The sequence below is a fragment of the Camellia sinensis genome, chromosome 4 (assembly GCF_055761805.1).
Source record: "Camellia sinensis isolate YWXY chromosome 4, ASM5576180v1, whole genome shotgun sequence".
Classification (NCBI taxonomy): Eukaryota; Viridiplantae; Streptophyta; class Magnoliopsida; order Ericales; family Theaceae; genus Camellia; species Camellia sinensis.
Genome location: NC_138964.1, coordinates 217,930,888 through 217,952,771, shown reverse-complemented (window position 1 = coordinate 217,952,771; position 21,884 = coordinate 217,930,888). Strand labels below are relative to the sequence as shown.

Genomic DNA, 21,884 nt, shown 5'->3' with positions numbered 1-21,884 from the left:
TTTTGATAAAATAAATTTTTTTAATTTCACCTTAAATCAATTAGGACATAATTTTTTTAAAAAAATTATACATTATTTATTAGGTAAATTACAAATACACCCCATGAGATTTACTTAAAATACAAATCGGTCCCTGTAGTTTGAAAAATTACAAATACCCCCTTATTAAAAAAAATATTTAACAAAATTAACTGAAAAAATAAAATTCATAATTGTTCTCCGATACCATAATAAAATTACCTAAATTATTAATTGAAACATACTTTTAACATCATTAAAACTGTTAATTGACTTTATAATTTATTAATAAAATAGACAATTTGTTATGAAATTAGAAATCTCAATGGATGAAATATAATTTTTAAAACCACAAGAGGCGATTTGTATTTTAATAAAATTTCAGGAGGTGCATTTGTAATTTACCCTTATTTATTACGTACACAATTTTTAAAGGTTCTTAAAATTAACATTAATGTTAACAACATGTAAAAAAAAAATTAAAGAAAATTAAAGACCAAGGGATTTTTATTGATAAGTCCAATTTAGAAGTGTTTTAACCTAAGAAGTCCATAAAGGAATTTTTTAACCCATTTAGTCCCATGTATGTATAGTTTTATTCCATAAAATCCATTTTCTTGATTTATACTATTTTCTTGGACACTTATGCCCTTATATTTAATTTTGATACCCTTATAAATATTTTTTCAACGATTAGCAATTTAATGATGTAAACATTCATATTTTAAAATTCACATTTGTAGAAATGTAAATTGGCCCGTGGGCGGCCCGAAACCCGCCCGCGGGCCCGATCCGGCCCGTTGACAATGTAAATATTCACATTGACATGTTAACATTCACATTGATAAGAGTATAAAATTGGGCCGCGGCCCATGGGCGGCCAAAAGCCTTCCCGTAGCCCGGGGCGGGCCCGGCCCGGCCCGGCCCGTTGACAATGTGAATATTCACATTGACATGTTAACATTCACATTGATAGGAGTGTAAAATTAGCCCGCGCCTCGTTGTTGCCCGAAACCCGTCCACGGCCCGTGGGCGAGCCCGGCCCGGCCTGTTGACAATGTGAATGTTCACATTGGCATATTAACATTCACATTGATAAGAGTATAAAACTAGACAGCAACCCAGGGCGGGCCCGACTCGGCCCGGCCTGACCCGTTGACAATGTGAATATTCACATTGACATGTTAACATTTACATTAATAGGAGTGTAAAATTAGCCCCCGTCTCGTGGCAGCGCAAAACCCGCCCGTGGCCCATGGGCGGCCCGGGGCGGGCTCGGTCCGGCCCGTTGACAATGTGAATATTCACATTGACATGTTAACATTCACATTGATAAGAGTATAAAATTGGCCCGCGGCCCATGAACGGCCAAAAGCCCGCCCGCTGTCCAGGGCGGGCCCGGCCCGTTGACAATGTGAATATTCACATTGACATGTTAACATTCACATTGATAAGAGTGTAAAATTGGCCCGCAACCCGTGGGCGGCCGGAAGCGCGACCGCAGCCCGAGGCGAGCTTGGCCCGACCCGTGACAACGTGAATATTCACATTGACATGTTAACATGCACATTGATAGGAGTGTAAAATTAGCCCGCGCCCCGTGGTTGCCCGAAACCCGTCCACGGCCCGTGGGCGGCCCGGGGCGGGCCCGGCCCGGCCTGTTGACAATGTGAATATTCACATTGACATGTTAACATTCACATTGATAAGAGTGTACAATTGGCCCGTGACCCGTGGGCAGCCCGAAGCCCGACCTCGGGCCAGGGCAGGCCCGGCCCGTTGGCAATGTGAATATTCACATTGATAGGAGTGTAAAATTGGCCTGCAACCCGTGGGCGGCCCGAAGCCCGATCGCAGCCCGAGGCGGGCTTGGCCCGACCCGTGACAATGTATGAATATTCACATTGACATGTTAACATTAACATTGATAGGAGTGTAAAACTTGTCCGCTGCCCGAAACTCGCCCGTGGCCCGGGGTAGGCTCGGACCCAAACCCGGGCCGCCCACGAGCTTCGGGCCGCCCATGGGACGCGAGTCAATTTTACACTCTTATCAATGTGAATGTTAACATGTCAATGTGAATATTCACATTGTCAACAGGCCAGGCCGGGCCCGCCTCGGGCCGCCCACGGGCCGTGGGCGTGTTTCGGGCAGCCACGAGGCACAGGCTAATGTTACACTCTTATCAATGTGAATGTTAACATGTCAATGTGAATATTCACGTTGTCAACGGGCCGGGCCCGCGTCGGCCCGAGGCTGGGCTTCAGGCTGTCCACGGGTCACAGGCTAATTTTACACTCTTATCAATGTTAATGTTAATATGTCAATGTGAATATTCACATTGTCAACGAGCCGGGCCAGGCCCGCCCTGGGCAGTGGGCATGGGCCAATTTTACACTCCTATCAATGTCCATGTTAATATGTCAATGTGAATATTCACATTGTCAACGGGCCGGATCGGGCTCGCCCCGGGCCGCCTATGGGACGCGAGTCAATTATACACTCTTATCAATGTGAATGTTAATATGTCAATGTGAATATTCACATTGTCAACAGGTCGAGTCGTGCCCGCCCCGGGCCGCCCACGGGCCGTGGGCTAGTTTCGGGCAGCCACAGGGCGCGGGCTAATTTTATACTCTTATCAATATGAATGTTAACATGTCAATGTGAATATTTGCATTATCAACGAGTCGGGCCGGGCCCGCCCAGGGCATCCCACGAGCCGCAGGTGGGTTTCGGGTCGGCCACAGGCTGCGGGCTAATTTTACAGTCCTATCAATGTGAATGTTAACATGTCAATGTAAATATTCATATTGTCAACGGGCCGGGCCAGGCCCGGGCTGCCCACGGGTCATGGGCCAATTTTACACTCTTGTCAATGTTAATGTTAATGTTAATATGTCAATGTGAATATTCATATTGTGAACGGCCCGGCCCGGGTCCGCCCCGGGCGACGGGCTGGTTTCGGGCCGCCCACGGGCCACAGGCTAATTTTACACTCCTATCAATGTGAATGTTAACTTGTCAATGTGAATATTCATATTATCAACGGGCCGGGTCGGTCCTATTTTTTTGGCTTGTGGGTCGACCGGCCCGACTCGAATTTTTTCGGGCACCCACGAGGATCGACATGAGCCGGACCCCTACACATTGACAATATAAACATTTATATTGACGGTGTGAACATTCACATTAAGGGTATTTTGGTAATTATGTCACCCATAAGACTTATTAAAGCATATGAAAATAAAATGAACTAAATGGAACATAAGTAGATGAAAAGGGTTTTTTGGTCTTCTTATCTTAAATTGAACCTAATGGAATAGTCAAAAAGAATATGAGTTAGATGGAATAAACCTCTTAGAAAATAGATTTATCAAAAAAGTTCTCAAAGAACAAACAGACTTTCCGAATTCGGTTTAATTTTTTTAAATATCAGGTCTAAGACCTAAACAGTAGAAAAAGAATTGATGAAAAAAAATCCAATAAAACAAAGAAGTGGCCAAAATAATAATTCACTATTGAAAGATTATGACCGCCACATTGGACGGTGGAGGCATTATTTTAGTGACATTTACCTACTACTGGGTCGTGGGTTAATTGTCATGACTTTTGTCACTTGCTTTGGAAAATAAGTTAAAAATTAAGGTTTCGTTTGGTAAGTCTCTCAAATTATAATTTTATTTATTGATTTAAATGTAGTGTTTATTTTGAGTTTTGAAATCATAATTCTACACTCATTTCTCAAAACTCATAATCAAACACATAATTCAAAACTCATTTCAAAACTCATAACCAAACACATAATTCAAAATTCAATTCAAATCAATATTTTAATTTTTTAAATATTTTAAAAATATTTTAATTTTGTTAAGATTTTAAATATTTTAATATTTAAATATGTTACGATTTTTTTAATTTTTTAATTTTTTTAATATTTTTAAGTATTTTAATTTTTAAATATTACGATTTTAATTTTTAAAATTTTAAAATATTTTATAAAAATAAATTCAAACTCTATTTTATAAAAATATTTTTAAATATTTTAATTTTTTTGTTATGTATTTGGTTACGATTTGAGTGTAGAGTTGTGAAATTAGTTTGGAGTTTCGAGTTATGTCTTTGGTTATGAGTTTTAAAAATAATTTCTTAATTGAGTTTTGTTTTATGTGTTTGGTTACGATTTGAGTGTAGAGTTGTTTTTAAATTTAAAATATTTAAAATTTAAATTATTTAAATTTTTTGAATATTTATTTAAACTTTTTACTTATTAAATTTTTTATATTATTTAAATTATTTAAATATTTATGATTTAAATTTTTTGAATATTTATTTTGAAAAAAAATTATTTTTAATATTTTAATTTTCGGAATGTTTTTAATATTCTTAAAATTTTAATTTTCGGAATATTTTTAATATTTTTAATATTTTAATTTTCTAAATAATTTTAAAATATTTTTAATGTTTATACCGGTCTAAAAAATGAATTGACAGAAAAATTAATTGACATAAAACAATTGATATAGAAGTTATTTGAAAAAAAAAATATTCAGAAAAATTACTTAAAAACAATTAATTGAAAAAAAAATCATTTTTTTATTTGAGTATTTTAAAAATGGTTTCGTTATCAAAAATACGGATATCGAGTTATGAGTTGTGTGTTTGATTATCAATTATAGGTTTAATTAAGTTTTGAAAACTATTTTGAAAACTCATTACCAAACAAATTTTCTTATTTCACATGTCACATCAAACTTTTAAAACTCAATTTCACATACAATTCAAAATTCAATTCAACACTCTATTTAAAAATCATAACCAAATAAATTTTCTACACTCAGATCATAATTTCACAACTCACAAACTTAAAATACAACTCATACTCTCAAATCAAATTCACAAAATTCTACCAAACGCAACTTAACTTTTTAACTTTCATTTAAAAAACGTATAAAAAAAAAAGATAAAATGTGAGGTGATGTGACCTAAAAAAGATTAAAAGTCAAAAAGTTATTTTTAATCTCTTTGAAGTGTCTTTAGAGTGTTTTGAAAATTTAGTAAAAAGTTAATTTTTTGATTTTTTTTTTTGTTAAAAAAATTGATTTTTTTAACTAAAAAAATTAAAAAATAAAAAAACTGAATTTTTTAACTTCTTCATCCGAAAGTCAAAACAGAACTTTAATATCAAGATTTTAAAAATAGGACCGGATCAAACCGGAATTGAATCACGACGTAATATAAGGAAAGTAGAACACCCCGTATAAGGAAGCCGGAAGAATTAAATCACCTTATAGTAACAGGTTATGAAAAGGCAGTACAGTAATTGGACCATCAACAGGAGTTTAAATTTATAACACAAATTAAAAAGAAACGAACTAATGGCATCAATAAAGGGGCATCAATAAAGGGGCAAACACAGCAACAAAACAGATGTAGATGTCAATTGGTTTTGCACCCATGTTTTGCAATCTACTTGCAATTTCAGTCATATATTTGAAAAGATCAACAGAGAACTTGAAATGAATCAAAATAGGAGCTTGAAGAGTATGAAGCCTCATTGTATTTCAAAGAAAATTGGCATATCTTTATGCCATTCATTTATGTTTGGGAACCTAAGAGAGAAAAGAAAAGAAATGATTACTTAAGTAATAAGAGAAAAGAAATGAAATGATTGTAATTTCTCTCATTTTTGTTTGGATAAGGAAAAAATTAAAAGAAAGAAATAATTGTGATTTCTCTCATTCTTATTTGGTTAAAATTTCATTAAGAGAAGAGAAAAGAAAAGAAAAGAAATTATTTTATATTATATTATCAAAATAACTTTTTTATATTTTCAATCATTTTATTTCTTTTATTTTTATGGAGACAAAATTGATATTACGAAAACAGTGATTTCTTTTCTCTCCCAGTTTCTTCACTTTTGGAAAGATTGAAAATAAGACTTATAAGAGAAATGAATTTCTCTTCATTTCTCTCAATTTCTTCTCATTTCTCTCTACTTAAGTTATCCAAACAAATAAGAGAAATACATATCACTCCATTTCTTTTCTTTTCTCTTCAAATCACTTAATCCAAACATAGCGTTATATAAACTCCTAGCATGAGCATAATTCCAATATCTTTGGTTGTCATAGCAACAGTTTGCTCCAGCCAACCTGTTTGTTACAGATTCTTCATATTTACAGGAAATAATGCTAGATTTCTTATCAAATAGAAATAATATTGACCTCAAATTTATAAATTAAAAATTAAAAAAAAATGGTGTTAACAACAGCAAGGATCCCTTATTTTTGCTCAATTAACAATTCTATGGAGGAAAAAAAACACAAAAGCACAAAGCAGATATAAGTTGCAATCAAACTGCACCAGATGATTTGAACATTTCCCCATAATAATTTGTGCCAACCATTAATGCAACAATAGCACCCTCGACAACCACACGAGCTCTCATCAGCTGCGGACCCAAGTGAGAATTGCCCTGTCTGAAACTAATTAACCCAGCTGTGAGCACCCCCGCAGTGATAAATGCACCTGAAATAGCCAAGGCCATAATGCATATTCAGCGAATAACTTTCATTTAACCATATCTTTAGTAATGAAATCTCGGATCTTTGGGAAAATTTGCTTGAGGACGTTGTCTTCATTGACAATGATTTTTTTATTTTTAAAGTAAAAAGTGAAGAGGCTATGGACACAATCTTGGAAGATGGCCCCTATTATGTTGGGGCTAGATTGATTGTTATTAAAAAATGGCAACCTGGACTAAAACTAACAAAGTGTGAATTTTCAAGTGTGCCATTGTGGGTGAAGTTGTACAATGTTCCTTTGGAACTTTGGAGTGAAGAGGGTTTGGGTTACATAGCTAGCATCTTGGGAACTCCTCTTTATTTGGATGAGCCAACTTTCAAGAGAAGCAGACTTACATTTGCGAGAATTTGTATTGAAGTGCCAGCAAATAAAGAGATCCCTAAGTCTTTCAAAATAAATTTTGGTTATGGTGACCCATATGAGATTCAAGTTGAGGTACCATGGAAGCCCCAAAGGTGTGATGGTTGTAAGACTTTTGGCCATACCACTAATTTGTGCCCTCAAAAGCCAAAGTCTTTGAACCCTCCCTCCTTCAAACGTGAGTGGAGAGTCAAGGACACTAAAACACAAATTCCGACTAAATGGGAAGTGGTGAAGAAAAAGGGAAGAGATGGTGGGCAAGGTTCAACGCCATTGATCAACAAAGAGAGAGAGAAGCAGTCTTCTATCCCCTCAACATCTAATGCCTTTGATGTCCTTGGTGATATGGGCGAGTTAGGAAATGGAGATTCAAGTCAAGAGTTGAGAAATACAGGGAGTCCATCTCCAAGTGATCCTAGTTATGGGGAGACTTCAAAAGAGGATAACAGAAGAAACTTAAAGCGAAACTTCATGACTTGAAGAATGCCAGAAGGAAATTCTGAATCCTTGTTTTGTTGGGAATGTTGTGCTTGTTTTCTATAAGCTCAGTTTGTTTTTTGATGGAGTAGTTATTTTGTTTATTTTTGTGCTCCCATCAAAAGCTGTGTGTTGAACTTCATTGTATATTTTTCTTTTTTGGTTATAATATGACTTACTTATCCAAAAAAAAAAAAAAAAAAATCTCGGCTCTAACATTCTAACTTGAGAATAAATTGTTCTTAATTTCAAGTCCTACCACTGAGACAATCTGATCACACATTTTGATTACATCGTCAATAAAGGTTAAAATTTTGACTACAACTCTCGTTTGGCAACATCACTTTTTAGCCTAAAAGTCAAAAAGTCACTAAAAAATTAAAAAGCTAACAACCTATATCAAAAAGTCAAAGATTCATTTTTCTCTCTACTTTTTACACATAAAAAACTAAAAAGTCATCCCAAACATACTAATTTTTTTTACATCATATTTTAGTCAAAACACTAAAAAGTTACCAAAAAAATCTGTTCCCAAACGAGGAATATGAATACTACGATCACACAACATTCTTGATGCGCTCCTCCGTCTCACCCCGCCCTAGTTTTTTGGGTCACACCGTCATCTCTCCATATTTACGAATAATTGACCCAAAATATCAAAGATATTCACTATTAGGTATCTCATGCCTATCAAATTTTACTCTATATTCATCTATATTTCTAGTTATGATAAAATTGAACTCCACATTTCGTCATAGTTTTAGGTGACCTAAACCTTTTGGATTCTAAAGTATGTCTACACAATTTAGCTTAAAGTTAACCCTCTTGTTTCGTCAACTAAAAATATAATCTACAAATAACATACATCAGGGTATATCCATTTGAATGTTCCTAGTAAGTTCGTTCATTAATAAGTAATATAAAAGGCAAAAGACTTAGCCTATGTTTGGGAAGTTAGGTTTGAAGATTTTTTGGCTAAAATAGTCATAAAAAACAAAATAGACTTTTTAGTCTAATAAGACAAAACATCACATCGAACCCATAACTATTATATCCTTTCTCTCACAAAAAAATCAAAAAAGTCAAAAACCCTTCCCAAATCAGACTTTTTAGCCCCACGTTAAAATAGCCCAAAAAACTAAAAAGCCAAAAAGGCAATCCACTTCCCAAACAAAACCTTAGTGTTAATCTTGATGTAAGTTTGTTGTTATAAACTTATAATTTACAAATGAATAAATAGTGAAAAATAAATGAGATATAGAAAACAATTAAAAAGAGTAACATAAACAAGCTGGAAATGTTCTTCTCCTCTATTGCAACTTTGCAAGATACTCCAAATATTTATCTAGGTTTGTTCCACACATATCCCATATTCATATACATAGTAGACTTGGATTCAATTAGCTAAAACTTAGTTTAAAAAAAAAAGAAAAAATTATTCTATCCAGTGTCAGCATAAACTCTGGTAAGACCAGGGAACCAACAATACAAATAGAACAACTCCAGATGGATTAAGGTACACACACAATCATACACTAAGGTTGTGTTTGGTTCAAGGATTGGGGAGAGATTTGAAAAGAAAAAGAGAAAAAGCAAGTGAAATGTGAATAAAATATATAACTATATTTTACCTACTTTCACACACATTTTCCCTTTCCTTTTTCAAATTCCTTCCCAAATCCATAAACCAAACATAGCCTAATGCTGTGTTTTTTGATTCACTGAAGTGAAAGTATAATGGAACTTAAAATGGAGAATGAAGATTTCAGCAATGTAGTTTTCATCATTTTTTTAATGAAGTAAACGTGAGAATGGACATCCTAATTGAATGATCATTCCAATGAACTAAACACCACTTAAAAACACACGCATTCTACGCATTCCCCGAGTGAGATTAACTTAAGCATCGGAATACCAGACTAAGATTAATATTTTGCAAGGTTCATAAGCGCTTGGGTTTTACTCATCAAGTCATCCTAGTTCTTGACCCATCTTGTATGGATTTTCCCTACACAATATCCTCATAGCCAAAATGTCCCAACACACATATAGATTCATGGTTGGGTTGGGGACACATCACTTGTATAATAAAGCCATACCCTTGAGATAATTAATCATTTCCCACCACCATTAAGCTAGTCATGAACAATCTAATATTTTTCCATATAGAGAATTGCTAAAAACCCACATTTAATCCCTAAATTCACCCACACAATGATGTGGAAAATCTAGTATATATACAGGGGAGAAATGCTAGAAGCTGGAGTTCAATGTTTGAGCATTGATTCTTATCCAATACAATCCAGTCTAGCCACATAACTGAACACAATTGTATTACACAAACACCAATTGTTTTCCCCCCAAATTTCGAGAAACAATTGATTACTCTTCATTTCCCAGGACTCCAAACTAATAATGGGTTTTCAAAATTATTAACAAAAGTCGAATTGACTTGCATGAAATTCAACTAATATAAAGACAAATTTACCAAATAGATCAAAACAATAAACAAATACAGATTCAGATAAACAGAAACAGGAGGAAAGATGAGGATGATACCAATGGGAACAAAAGGGTTCTTGAGGCGCTTCTTCCCCTCAAACAATCCTTCGATATCTGAATTGGTCGTTCCAACCTTCTCCATTTGATCGAAAGAGTATTATCAGTATTCAATCTCACGCACCATAAAAGTATAGCACGCCTGTGATCGATGCTTTGTTGTGGCCCTAATGCTGGCGCCCAATTATTCGGCTAATTCTATTTACACATCCTTATTTATCTTAATACTAGTGGTCCCGTGCGATGCACAGATTTTAGAAAGTCAATAATTATTAAAAATAATTTTACTATTTGTTTATATTTCTTAATATTTTTATTTGATCTGTGTATATAAATCTTACTTCACATCATTAAAAATATTTAAGATTTCACATTATTAAAAATTTTAAAAAAAGTATCATATATTAGTAAATCATCACATATATAATAGCTAATTTATCTAAGAATTACTTCAGACAACCAAAAGTAGAGTAACAAATGCATATTATAATTAATCAAAATGACTAATATATTAAATAAAAATAACACTAATTTTGCTTAATCAATAGTAGATATTACATTAATCATCTCATATAATATAATAAATTAAAATAAAATTAATTTTAATTCCCATTATATTTAATCAGTGGTTAAAATTTTTTACATGCTATTTGTTTTTTGGTTATATTGATTCATTAAACACAAATAGGTTTGGAATGATTATAAAAAAAAATTTAAAAAAAAATGTTTGAAAATGCATTATACTTGAATTGACAAACATAAAGAATATAAATATTTAAATTATTAAAAAAAAAATTAACATTTTAAATATGAGATATCTTCCATTTGCTCAAACTCTGAATTTAAATAAATAAATAAATAATTTAAACAAAGAAGAAATTTGTGGTTTAGTTCTCAAAGGAAATGAGTTACTAAAAATAAATTTAATCATGAATTATTTCAATAGGATAATCGACAATAAAAAATCAACTGATGAATTTATTTAAAATATAACCCATATCCAATAAATCTTGATGTGTTCTTCATTTTCAATCTAACATCTACACCAAAAAAAAATTAAACACAAATAATCAATAAGTGAGAGAGTTACAAATTGATAATAGCAGTGCTTTTATAAATATAAAAAAAAGAATAAAATCTCAATTAAATGACACATTATTAACAAAAAGAAAGAAATAAGGAAAAATACAAATTGCAACCAAAAAAAATTAAAAAAAAAATAATAATATTCATTTATATGAACTCACTTTCTTACAAATGCAAAAACTCATACAAGTCAGAAATGGCTCAATTTTGATTGTTTTCCTCCCAACTTTCTGTTCATGGTTTCTTTTGCAGGAACTTGTTTTTATATTAAAAATATTATGTTTAAACAAAAAGATCTATGTGGAATTCTATCATGTTTAAAATTTGTATGGATAAGTAATTGATGATTTTGAAAGATAAAATATTAAATTCAACTTAAAGATAAACTTTAAAAAGATTAAGTTGAAATATATAGAAATTCTATAACAAACTAACAAAAGATAAATATAAATCGTTAAAAAAATTATCATCTTTTTGGGATATTTATATCCCAATCTTATTCTTTTTTTTATTTAAATATTTTGTTATCTTTTATTTGAATTTTCATTAAATAGTTATATTTTTATTTTTGTATATTTTTTCATCTATATTTATTTGTTATTCATATATACATAATTACCTTTTTATTTTAAAAATCATTTGACTCGTAATATTTTTTTATTTAAATTTTTTTTAATTGTTCATATATAAATAGTTAACTTTTTATTTTTATAATTAATTGACTCGTAATATTTTTTATTTATTTTTTTATCTTTTATTTGACTCTTTATATTATTTTGTAGTTGAAATTTGAATAGTTATCTTTTTATTTTATTTATTTTATATTTTTATCTCTACCTCTTTGTTGTTCATATTTAAATATTTATCATTTTATTTAAATATATATAATCCTTTTGGCTTTTGAGATTTAGATAATTGACAAATGATTAAAAATTAAGAAAAGCGGGAGGGGAGACTTGAAAAGTGACACGTAGGAGAGAGAATCCATAAAAATTTAGTATTAAGAGTTTGGAGAATTCTCATACTCCACTACATTTGTTTATATAGATAGATAGATACACTATTTACTTAGTTTACACCATATATAAAAATTAGGAAAAATTATTTATAAGTCCTATTAGGGAGACTTATACTATGTTAAGTCCTAAGAAATTTCTTATTAAGTTTGAAGTCCTATTTAAATTAGAAAGTATTCCATTAAGTCTCATCTATTGTGTGTTAATTCAATTAGTTTACTATTATACCCTTGATATAGGTTGCAATGTGTTAATCGTTTTCTTTCTATATTGTTTGGTGCCGTGATATGCGCCATGATCGCAGAGTCTGTTAGGTTTTCAATTGGTGAGTGTTGCTTTGGTTTGGTTGTTTCATCTTGCCGCTTTCGAGTCAGATTGTTTGAGGGAAGGAAATCAAGTTGTCTATTTATTCAATTGGTGAGTGTTGATCTGGTTTTTTTCCGAATGTTTTGTTTTCAATGTCCTCATATATCGTAAGAATTTCGCAATCTGTCATAGCAATCCATTGGTAGAATTTGCTATGGTAATCTTGCATCAACTTCCGTGGTAATGATATTGTGTTATAATGTTCACATACATGTCACATTTCGTTTCGTAATAGTATTTTACGATAGCTTAATTAGATTAGAAATTGAGTATGTGAGAATGTTGCTGCATTCTGCGAAATGGTGCAGCCTTACATTGGCGTAATTCTGTAGATTTGAAGGCTGTTATGTGGTGATGGTATGTGTTACATTCGTATGTATTTAGTTTGTGTTTTGCAATTGTGCTAGTTTTTCAAAACATATATGTCACGTTACGAATCGCAAAATTATTGGGCTTCATTTTTTTCTTTCTCAATGTCATATTTGCTTGTCTGTGGATACTATTGGAATGTATGTGAATGTAGCTCACATACACATGGAGAAGTACTTGGTTTTTGTATTGTGTTGTCTGATTCTTGTATTTACTGTGGAAATATGTGTCACATTTCGTTTCGCAAAGTCTTTGGTTTCTATTTTTTACAATTGAATGTGACAATTGTATCGGTTGATGAAATTTATTGGAATGTATATTAATGTTAATCTAACTTCTCTTTGTATGTTATTTAATTTGGGTTGTCATTGTGCAGATATAAAATTGAATGTGATTGAATGTGGTTTGGGCGACGTTGTGATTGTTTTGTGATTATTTTTTGTAGGATGTATGCCATGGTTAATGTTTCATTTATTTTGTTGTGCAGGATATGGATATCATGCTTTTTTGCACCTTCGGTTCATCCACGGTTGCTGTCAAGGGTGTTAATGGATTGACATTAAAACGTTTGATACAAAATTTATGTGATAGGTGGGTGGATGTGACACCATCATTGATTTCAATATCTTACAAATTACCGTGTCACGAGAATCAAGTGATGTTGTGTAATGACGTGGACATGGAAAACATGTTTTCCATTGCAAGGTCCATTGTCGTTACCCATATCAACGTTGTGATTGACTCGCAAAATGAGGTGGATGATTTGAATTGAGGTACTCAATTCAGTGAGACTATGTCTGCAAATCATCTGGATCCTGACAGTGAACCAATTACAGGTTCCCAACCTAGTGTAGATTTGTTGGCCAATTATTGTCACCATAGTGAGAAAATGTTGATGACAGTTGATTGGTCACATGGCAATAGTCATGTCGGCCAACGTTTCGAAGGGGGTGTTGCTGCTTTCCGTTTGGTTTTGTCCAAATATGCTATTGAGTGTGGGTTTGACTTCAAATTTGTTAAAAATGACTCAGTTCGAGTTACGGCAGTGTGCACATTGCGGGAGCAAAAAAGGTGTTCATGGTTGGTACATGTAAGGGTTCAAACATGCAATGGTTATTTTTACTTGAAGAGGTTGAACAACTTGCATAGTTGTGGTGCTGTTGTTCGCACTGGAAAGAATAACAGGCTTAACTCTGAATTGATTTGCAATGTTATCGGTGATTGGTTATGTGATAAGCCGCTTACACGTCCCACTGACATCGTGTTTAAGCTAAAAAAGGAGTACGGCCTTAATGTTAGTTACCATGTAGCATGGTTAGGTGTGGAGAAGGCAAGAGACGAAGTGTATGGTGACTACCATGTTTCATTTGATCAACTTAGGTGGTACGCGGATGCGGTTATGCATTACAACCCTGGGAGTTATGTCAACTTGGATTTTGAGCAGTCTACCGGCCGATTTAAGCGGTTCTTCATTTCATTCAAAGCTTGCATGGACAGATTCAACCATATCTGCCCATTATTGTTTCTTGATGGCACTTTTAAAAGGGAGATTTAAAGGCAATTTGCTTGCAGCGACTGGGAAGGATGGCAACAAAGGTATGTCTCTTACGATGATTAATTTATACTTCCATATAGTAACGCATTACATTGTGGCTAACCTCTTTTGTTTAAGTCCACTACAGTAGTGGGCGATCCCCAATTGCAAGTTTATTTCCAATTTAATATTATTTTACTAACATTGTGTGTGGTGCGATACGAATTGTGAACAATTGTTAATGTGGACGTAAACTTTGTTAAAAATATTTCATCTAAGGTAAACCTGTTGAATCTACCAGGTTTATTCCCATTAGCTTTTGCTATTGTTGACTCAGAAACAACTGCAAATTGGACTTGGTTTTTATAGCAACTGACAAAGGTTATTAGTAGTGCTCGCACATTAACTTTCGTATCGGACCGTAATATTGGGCTGCTTGAATCCTTGCCTGCTGTATTCCCATCTGCACATCATGCGTACTGCTTTTAACATCTCCAAGCAAATTTGCGGGACAAATTATGATGGGTTGACAACCGTGTACGTTTTGGTTTAATGGCGAAGTTGCGTAAATGTGCGTATGCTCCAACCGAGGTTTCATTTCAGCAGCATTGGAAGAAGCTAAAAGGAACAAGACGATCTGGAATAAATAATTTCTTGGAAGATATGCCACCGAAGCATTGGGCCAATGCATATTTCAGGTTCGTACGAGACTTACATGTGCTAACATTGCAAGTACCCAATATGTGATAGTATTTTCATTATGTTTTCATAATGTGAACAGGGGCAAACGGTATGGAGAGATGACCTCGAACGCTGCAGAATCGTTTAATAAATGGATACTTGATGCTCGTAATTATCCAATCACAAGGTTGGTTGATACAATCAGGAATCAAATAATGACTATGAGGGCTGAGCGTAAAGTTTTGGCAACTAATTGGAATGGGTTACTTTGTCCGAATATGGAAAGCCATGTTAGGGAGGCGTACTCCACTGGTTGCACATGGATTGTTAGCCAGTCAAATGAAGACATATATGAGGTCCATTCATTTCCGACGGTGTTGGTAGACGTTGGCAAGCGTTCATGTTCTTGCTTCCAGTGGCAATTGAACGGATTCCCATGTGCACATGCGGTGGTTGCAATACAGAGTAGTGGAAGGGATTTCAGTACATTTGTTGAAAATTTTTTCACTGTTGATCAGTATAAAGCCGCTTATTCTGGATACATTCAACCAATACTAACAGTTGACAAACCCTCCTTCTCGGAAGACAACTTCATCATATATCCACCGGCAATTAAACGTCCTCCAGGGCGACCCAAGAAGAATCAAATACCATCTTGGAGAGAGAAACTAAGTCAGATTAGGTGCGGTCGATGTGGGCGCATGGGCAGCCACAACCGAAAGACATGTAAAGAACCAATTTAGTAAAAGGCATTTAGCATTCGCTTTTGTAATCTGTTTTGAACAGCAGCATCGTATTATTGTAGTAGCATGTATCGAAGCCAACTGGTGACAGATTTTAATAAGTGAAGACACTTTTTACAATTGATCATTCAGCTATTTTTTCTTTCATACTGTCTCATTCATATGTTGCTGTTACATGTTTACTTATTTGGTCATGCAAACGTGTTTCAGACCTGCAAAATACGTTAGACAAAATGTGTTACACGTCGGCCTTGTATGTGAGAAGACATTTATTTTGTAACATAGGTGGTGTTGTTATTGTCTCCGTCTGACAGGTTGTCGTGCAACCGGTTAGTCAATGTTAAATTACAGCAAATTCTTGACATATTAAATTGTCAAAGCCAATCAAGATCCCTTATCACATTAAATTTGGCAATATCATTTACACAAACACATTCACATTTCTCTTTTTCCCACTCAATAAGAAAAGTGCACAAAACTGTTACACATTCAGCACCACAATCTTGCTATTAAGTGTAGACAACAAAACCTGTTCTAACAAACACAATCACATCCTATTTCACATTCACTATTGTAGACATCCCCGAACGTCCCGGGAAAATTCCGTTTTGTTCATTGGGCTCACTACAGTTTGGACTCGATGTCACGGTTCTGAATCTAATCTCGCAAAGTGCAATGCAAGATTGATAAATCACCAAAGAGTCCAAATCTGACAAATCGTTTTGAAAAACTGATTTTAGAAAGAAGTGTCAAACATGGACTACTTTGCCAGATACAGAGTCGCCACCTAAATATTTTATTTTGGGAGAATTTAGGAGACCCTGTCTTGTGCCTATGGCCACGTGTCCGTCATCATCAAAGTTGCCTCGGCTCAGGAACTTGGGTACGATTAGGGAAGGTCATGCAATGAGCACCCCCACTCGCCCGATCAAAGATCGATCACTACTAAACATGATATCTTGTTTTTGAAAATATATGTGTTCTTATTCCGGTTTATTAGCCTAGAATTGCTACGTGATGCGCACAGCATACAAGTATAGGCTGGATCGTCTAAGTTGGAACAAAACATCTCATGTTTGTTTTTGAAAATGATTTGCTACTCACAAGTAGACTAAAATGCGGATTTTGCCACCCTCAAGTGGGCTTAGAAAACATGGTGATTTGCCACTCTCAAGTGGTCTTAAAACTCGCAAATGATGAATTGTTCCAATTTAAATAATCCAACCTTCACTCACAGGCATTCAGGCAAGTATATCCCATAAGCAGTTAGCCTCATGACAAGCATACTATCATGGCAGTCACTCACACACATGAAAGGATGCTAAAGCATAAACACTCACCGAGTACTCCAAGCCAAAACAAAAACTAGTTAGTAATCAATGCATAATCCTAGTTCATGTTAAGATGGCTAATGCAGCACATGCAAAATACAACTAAGATAGGCTCGGCTTTTCTAAGATGGCATATGAGATGCTACAGATAACATGTATTCAACTCAGAATTGAAATACAATGCAGTTAGTGTGATGCGCCGAGCCCAGTGCATGCAAGACAGATGAATAGATGCAAACATGCGAAGCATAAGGATGCTAATTGAAACATGCCCTAAAACTAACCATCATAAACTGGTAAATAAAAGGGAGAAAGACGTGAGGTTGGAAGACATACATCACACACATGCACACTTATTACAACAGTTGGCCCTCTTGACGGAGGGTCCGAATAAATAATACAGAATCAAATTAACTAATTATTACACAACATTAACTAATTAACAAATTAACTGAACTAGCATGCAAACTATGTAAAAGGGGCTGCCTCAGCTCTGCTTTGAATGATAAAGGATGCATGCATGCTCAAGTCGCCTTGTAAGGAAATCCATCGCGATGCCCCGGCTCGCCTTTGTTTGCAATTGATTTCAGAAAGTTACACGAGGCTCCAGAGAGATGAAACTCCACCCAGGGAAGCTGTGGGAAGGCTGCCAACCAGCTATGGGCAAGGGAGACCACCTGCCGACCACCCTTGGTGGTGAAGACCAGAAAAGGTGGTCGGCCTGCCAGAAAACCTGGTCGGCCGACCAGTTCATTCTCCTAGTTTCTGCTTTTTCTGCAACAGAGACAAGGGAGAGAGAAGGCAAGGTATTTTCAACATATGTGTGCCCGACCATTCTCCCCATCATTGCATAAGCTCTAGGGAGTGTAGTCCTCGATCCTCAGGCCACCAATCACGCATCCCGATACATGATGGCCGAGGAGTCAAATTGCACGACTCAATAGGACATGAATGCACATATAAGCAACTAAAACCAATAACTCCATCATGGATGGTCAAGAGTGTCGGCAACCGGGAGTCGAGGCACGTTTCATCACTTGGAGTATGAAACGTTCCTCGTTTCCAGTGTTTGGACTAACTCCTATTTCAAACACAATGCAACAAGTAGAATGGCATGGCATGTACAAATGCAACTCTAGTATGCAATCCTAAATGTAATGCGACTAAGTGATGTAAACATGCAAAGGATGACATGCGAGCATGCAACTAGTATACACAATGCTATGGACTAATCAAGGGCATACTCAATGCACGTGGATTATATGGCATGCATACACAATGCACTAACATACGCAATATTATGAACGAGGCATACGCAATGCAATGATCGAACATGCGATAACATAGATTATATGGCATACACAATGCAAGATGGACTTAAACCAAGATGGATGGACCTCAGCCGCACCCAAATCAGTGGCCAAACATGATGAAAACAAGGCCCCGAAAGACACACAAGCATGCACAATGCGAGGGCTCCAAGCCTAAGGCACAAAATGCAACTCTACAAAAGCATTGAAAAGATGAAATATGGCATACAATGACACATGTTCCAGCTCTGAAATGACATACAAAATGGCTCTGAATCATGCAAACAACTCACACAATGCATGTTGGATGACTCAAACACCGAAACTAGTGAAGTGCATTATACTATAGGCATGCGAGGCAATGCTCAAATGGCCAAATCAACTCCAAACAGTCCCCATGCAAGCCAAAATAGGAGCAAAAGTGAACTAAGATGATGGCTCGAAAGGCACAAAAATAAAGCTCATGCAATGGCTCACAAATAGCGCATACAAGCACAACTCTCAAACACATTGAAGGAGTGATAAACATGGGAATATGGCAACCTTATATGCTCTGAAATATCATGCTCAATGATGCCAAAACATGCAAACACCTCAAGTTAAGCATGCAATGGACCTCAAAACTCAAGGCTAAGCAAGGCTATTACACTACAAGCATGCATGGCAAGGGTCATTCGACCAAGGGACCTCAGAACAGAGCTAAGGTAGCCCAAAATATGAACAAAATTAGTTTGGACCATGGCCAAAATATGCTAGAATGGAGGGCCAAAACAACATGCATTTCAAGCTAGTAAACCATGATTTACACTACAACCATATGAACCACATAAGAGGCTACCAAACCAGCCAAAAACAGAATCATGGCATGTCAAATGATGGCCAAAAATCCACTGAAACATGACCAACACATGCAAGAATGAGGTGCTACTTTGATAGGCTATACAAGGGATTGTTCTACACATGCAAGAGGCAAAAAAATGTGACCAAACCAACCATAGACATAGTCTAGGCAGGTCCTAAAAGTCACTAAAAATGGCCTGAAACAAAGTTAGGAAGTGTGGAAATATGGGCTCCTTTGAAAAGCCAAAAATGCTAGTAAACGAGACAACAAGAGAGAGGGCCACCCCTCTCTGATTTTGGCCCTCAAAACCACATTCTCACCACTGAAAATCCACTGGATTTCAGTGGCAGGAAGGCCAAGCAAAGATTAAATCAAAGGTTTTATGGCACGGCACAAAACAAGGCTATTTAAAGCATGTAAGAGGGTAGATGACTCCCAACAACAAAATAGCCTTACATAAACATGAAAATCACTTAAATATGAACCTTTTTTCAGTTGACAACAAAGCTCAAATAAGCATGCAAATGAGGCTATGAGAAAGATCAAAATAGTGCTTAAAAGAGGGGAAAATGATTACCCTTGAAGCTCAGCAAAACCAGCCAACTTTGGGACCAAAAACCAGACCTTTAACCTCTGAAAATGATCTCCAAGGACCTCAAAGCAAAGGTGGAAGTGTATGGCTATGAGGTGTAGTGTAAAAGGGTCAAGAACCATGCACTTTTGAAGCCAAAATGTAGAGATATAGAGAGAGATATTTTTTTTGCCTTAGAGGAAATCTGAACCTGTGCCAAGGAAGAAGAGGACCTCTCTTATAGAGATACAAGGCTAAAGCTTCTTCAAAAAGCTAAAAACCAAGGCTCAAGATCCTCCACGTGTATGGAGGATACAAACTGTGCCTTCCAGCTGGCACAGCTGGCACACACTCACACAGACAAAACAGGAGGGAGCTGGCCGACCAGACAGGGTGGTCGGCCGACCACTTCCCCTGGTCGACCGACCAGGGTAAGTGGTCTCCCAAGACAAAGGGTGGTCGGCCAGCCCATTTGATGGTCTCCCAACTGAATGCAAGCTAGTGATATAGTGGGAGACCAGCAAATGTGGCTCAGAGACCAAGAAAACCAGCTTCCCGACAAGAAAATCAGCTGGCGGGGAGAAAGTGGTTTCCAAGGAGAAAAGGTGGTCTCCCACCCTTGTACCACCTTCTAAACAATGAAAACAAGGTTCATGCCAAAAATGAACCAACACCGATGTAAAACGAGGGTTTAGGGGGCAAAACGCGCGGCCAGGTGCCCCGAAAACAAGCTGTTAAGCACCAAAAGTGGCGTACGACCACAAAAGTGGTCTCCCGGACCACAGTGTCCCTCTAGACAGAGGAAACAAGGTGTGTGCCAAAAATCGTGCCAAACGGAGAATGTTAAGCGATCCCGAACCAAGGCGCACGGCCGACGGCTCTGAAAATCAAAAACCGAAAACTAGTCTCCAAACGGGAACAGTGGCCTACGACCATGAAAAGTAGTCTACGACAACTAAGAGATGGTCTACAAGACCTCTCCCTCCCTCCGGAAAGAGAAAACAAGACTTAGTCCGCAGACCGAGTCAAAGCACAAAGGGTCCCGAGGTCCGGAGGTGAGGCTCTCGGCCAAGAAATCCGAAACTTCGAAACGAGCACAACATGCACAATCACCGAGCGCTCAATCGATGACGTCTAAGTCTTAAGGTCAGTCAAAAATGGGGTGTCTACAGTTGCCCCTCTTTGACAGAACTCGAAAGTCATAAGTGACGGAAGTGAATGTCAAAGCCCAGAGACGACCCATTTTTTACAAGGTCAAAGACTTAGACAAATAGGCGAGATAACAAAGAGATGTGCCCGCAGGAAGGGGCAAAAATGGAAAATGTTATGTAGAAAGATTTTGATAATTGGACTTATACGCTACGCAAAGCCGGTTTGATAATTGGACTTATACGCTACGCGAAGTCGGTTTGATAATTGGACTTATACGCTGCGCGAAGCTGGTTTGATAATTGGACTTATACGCTGCACGAAGCCGGTTTGATAATTCAGGATTTATGCAATGCAATGCAATGTAATAATTAGGAAGTGAAGGTACCTTACAGAGGCAATAGGCAAATGACTTACCTCATGCTGCTAGGGATCTTTCGCTTCTTCTTGGTTGAACCACAGGTACTACTTTTCTCCCTGACTATGGTCGCAGCTTTCCCTATTCTCTAACAGGGTGACAGACTAGGTTGGTTCAGTATCCAGAATTGAGGCGCATACATATGCTATCTCAATCTATGGGGCTACCATACAGATTTCAAGCTGAGGATATACCCCTGGGTATTTAAACCAGACTTTAGTCTCAGAAATCCCGAACCTTTGCGTTCTAGGCATGAGCCATTCGAACTCTAGTTTCCACCGTCTTAGTTGGTCTCCTAAGAACTCACCGCAAACACGGGCAGGTGGCTATACCAGACCACTGGAAGTCGTTCGGGCACGACAAACACCAAAGGAATTGCACCTTTAGAGGATTTAAGGTCTCCTAGACCGGAGAGTGCACAAGACAGTGCGAATAAAGATGCAGGATTTAAGGTCTCCCAGACCAGA

The 21,884-nt window shown here is 36.2% G+C and overlaps 2 protein-coding genes across 2 annotated transcripts; both read left to right on the top strand.

Moving 5' to 3' along the window:
* The first annotated feature begins 13,632 nt into the window (after positions 1-13,632).
* Positions 13,633-14,394, top strand: LOC145824454 (uncharacterized). The gene has a single exon (XM_082924119.1). It carries the CDS (start codon positions 13,633-13,635, stop codon positions 14,392-14,394), a length of 762 nt encoding a protein of 253 aa, XP_082780245.1.
* A 531-nt stretch (positions 14,395-14,925) lies between these two features.
* Positions 14,926-15,797, top strand: LOC114262052 (uncharacterized). Its single transcript, XM_082924118.1, has 2 exons — positions 14,926-15,071; positions 15,155-15,797. Exons 1-2 carry the CDS (start codon positions 14,926-14,928, stop codon positions 15,795-15,797), a joined length of 789 nt encoding a protein of 262 aa, XP_082780244.1.
* The last annotated feature ends 6,087 nt before the right edge of the window (positions 15,798-21,884 follow it).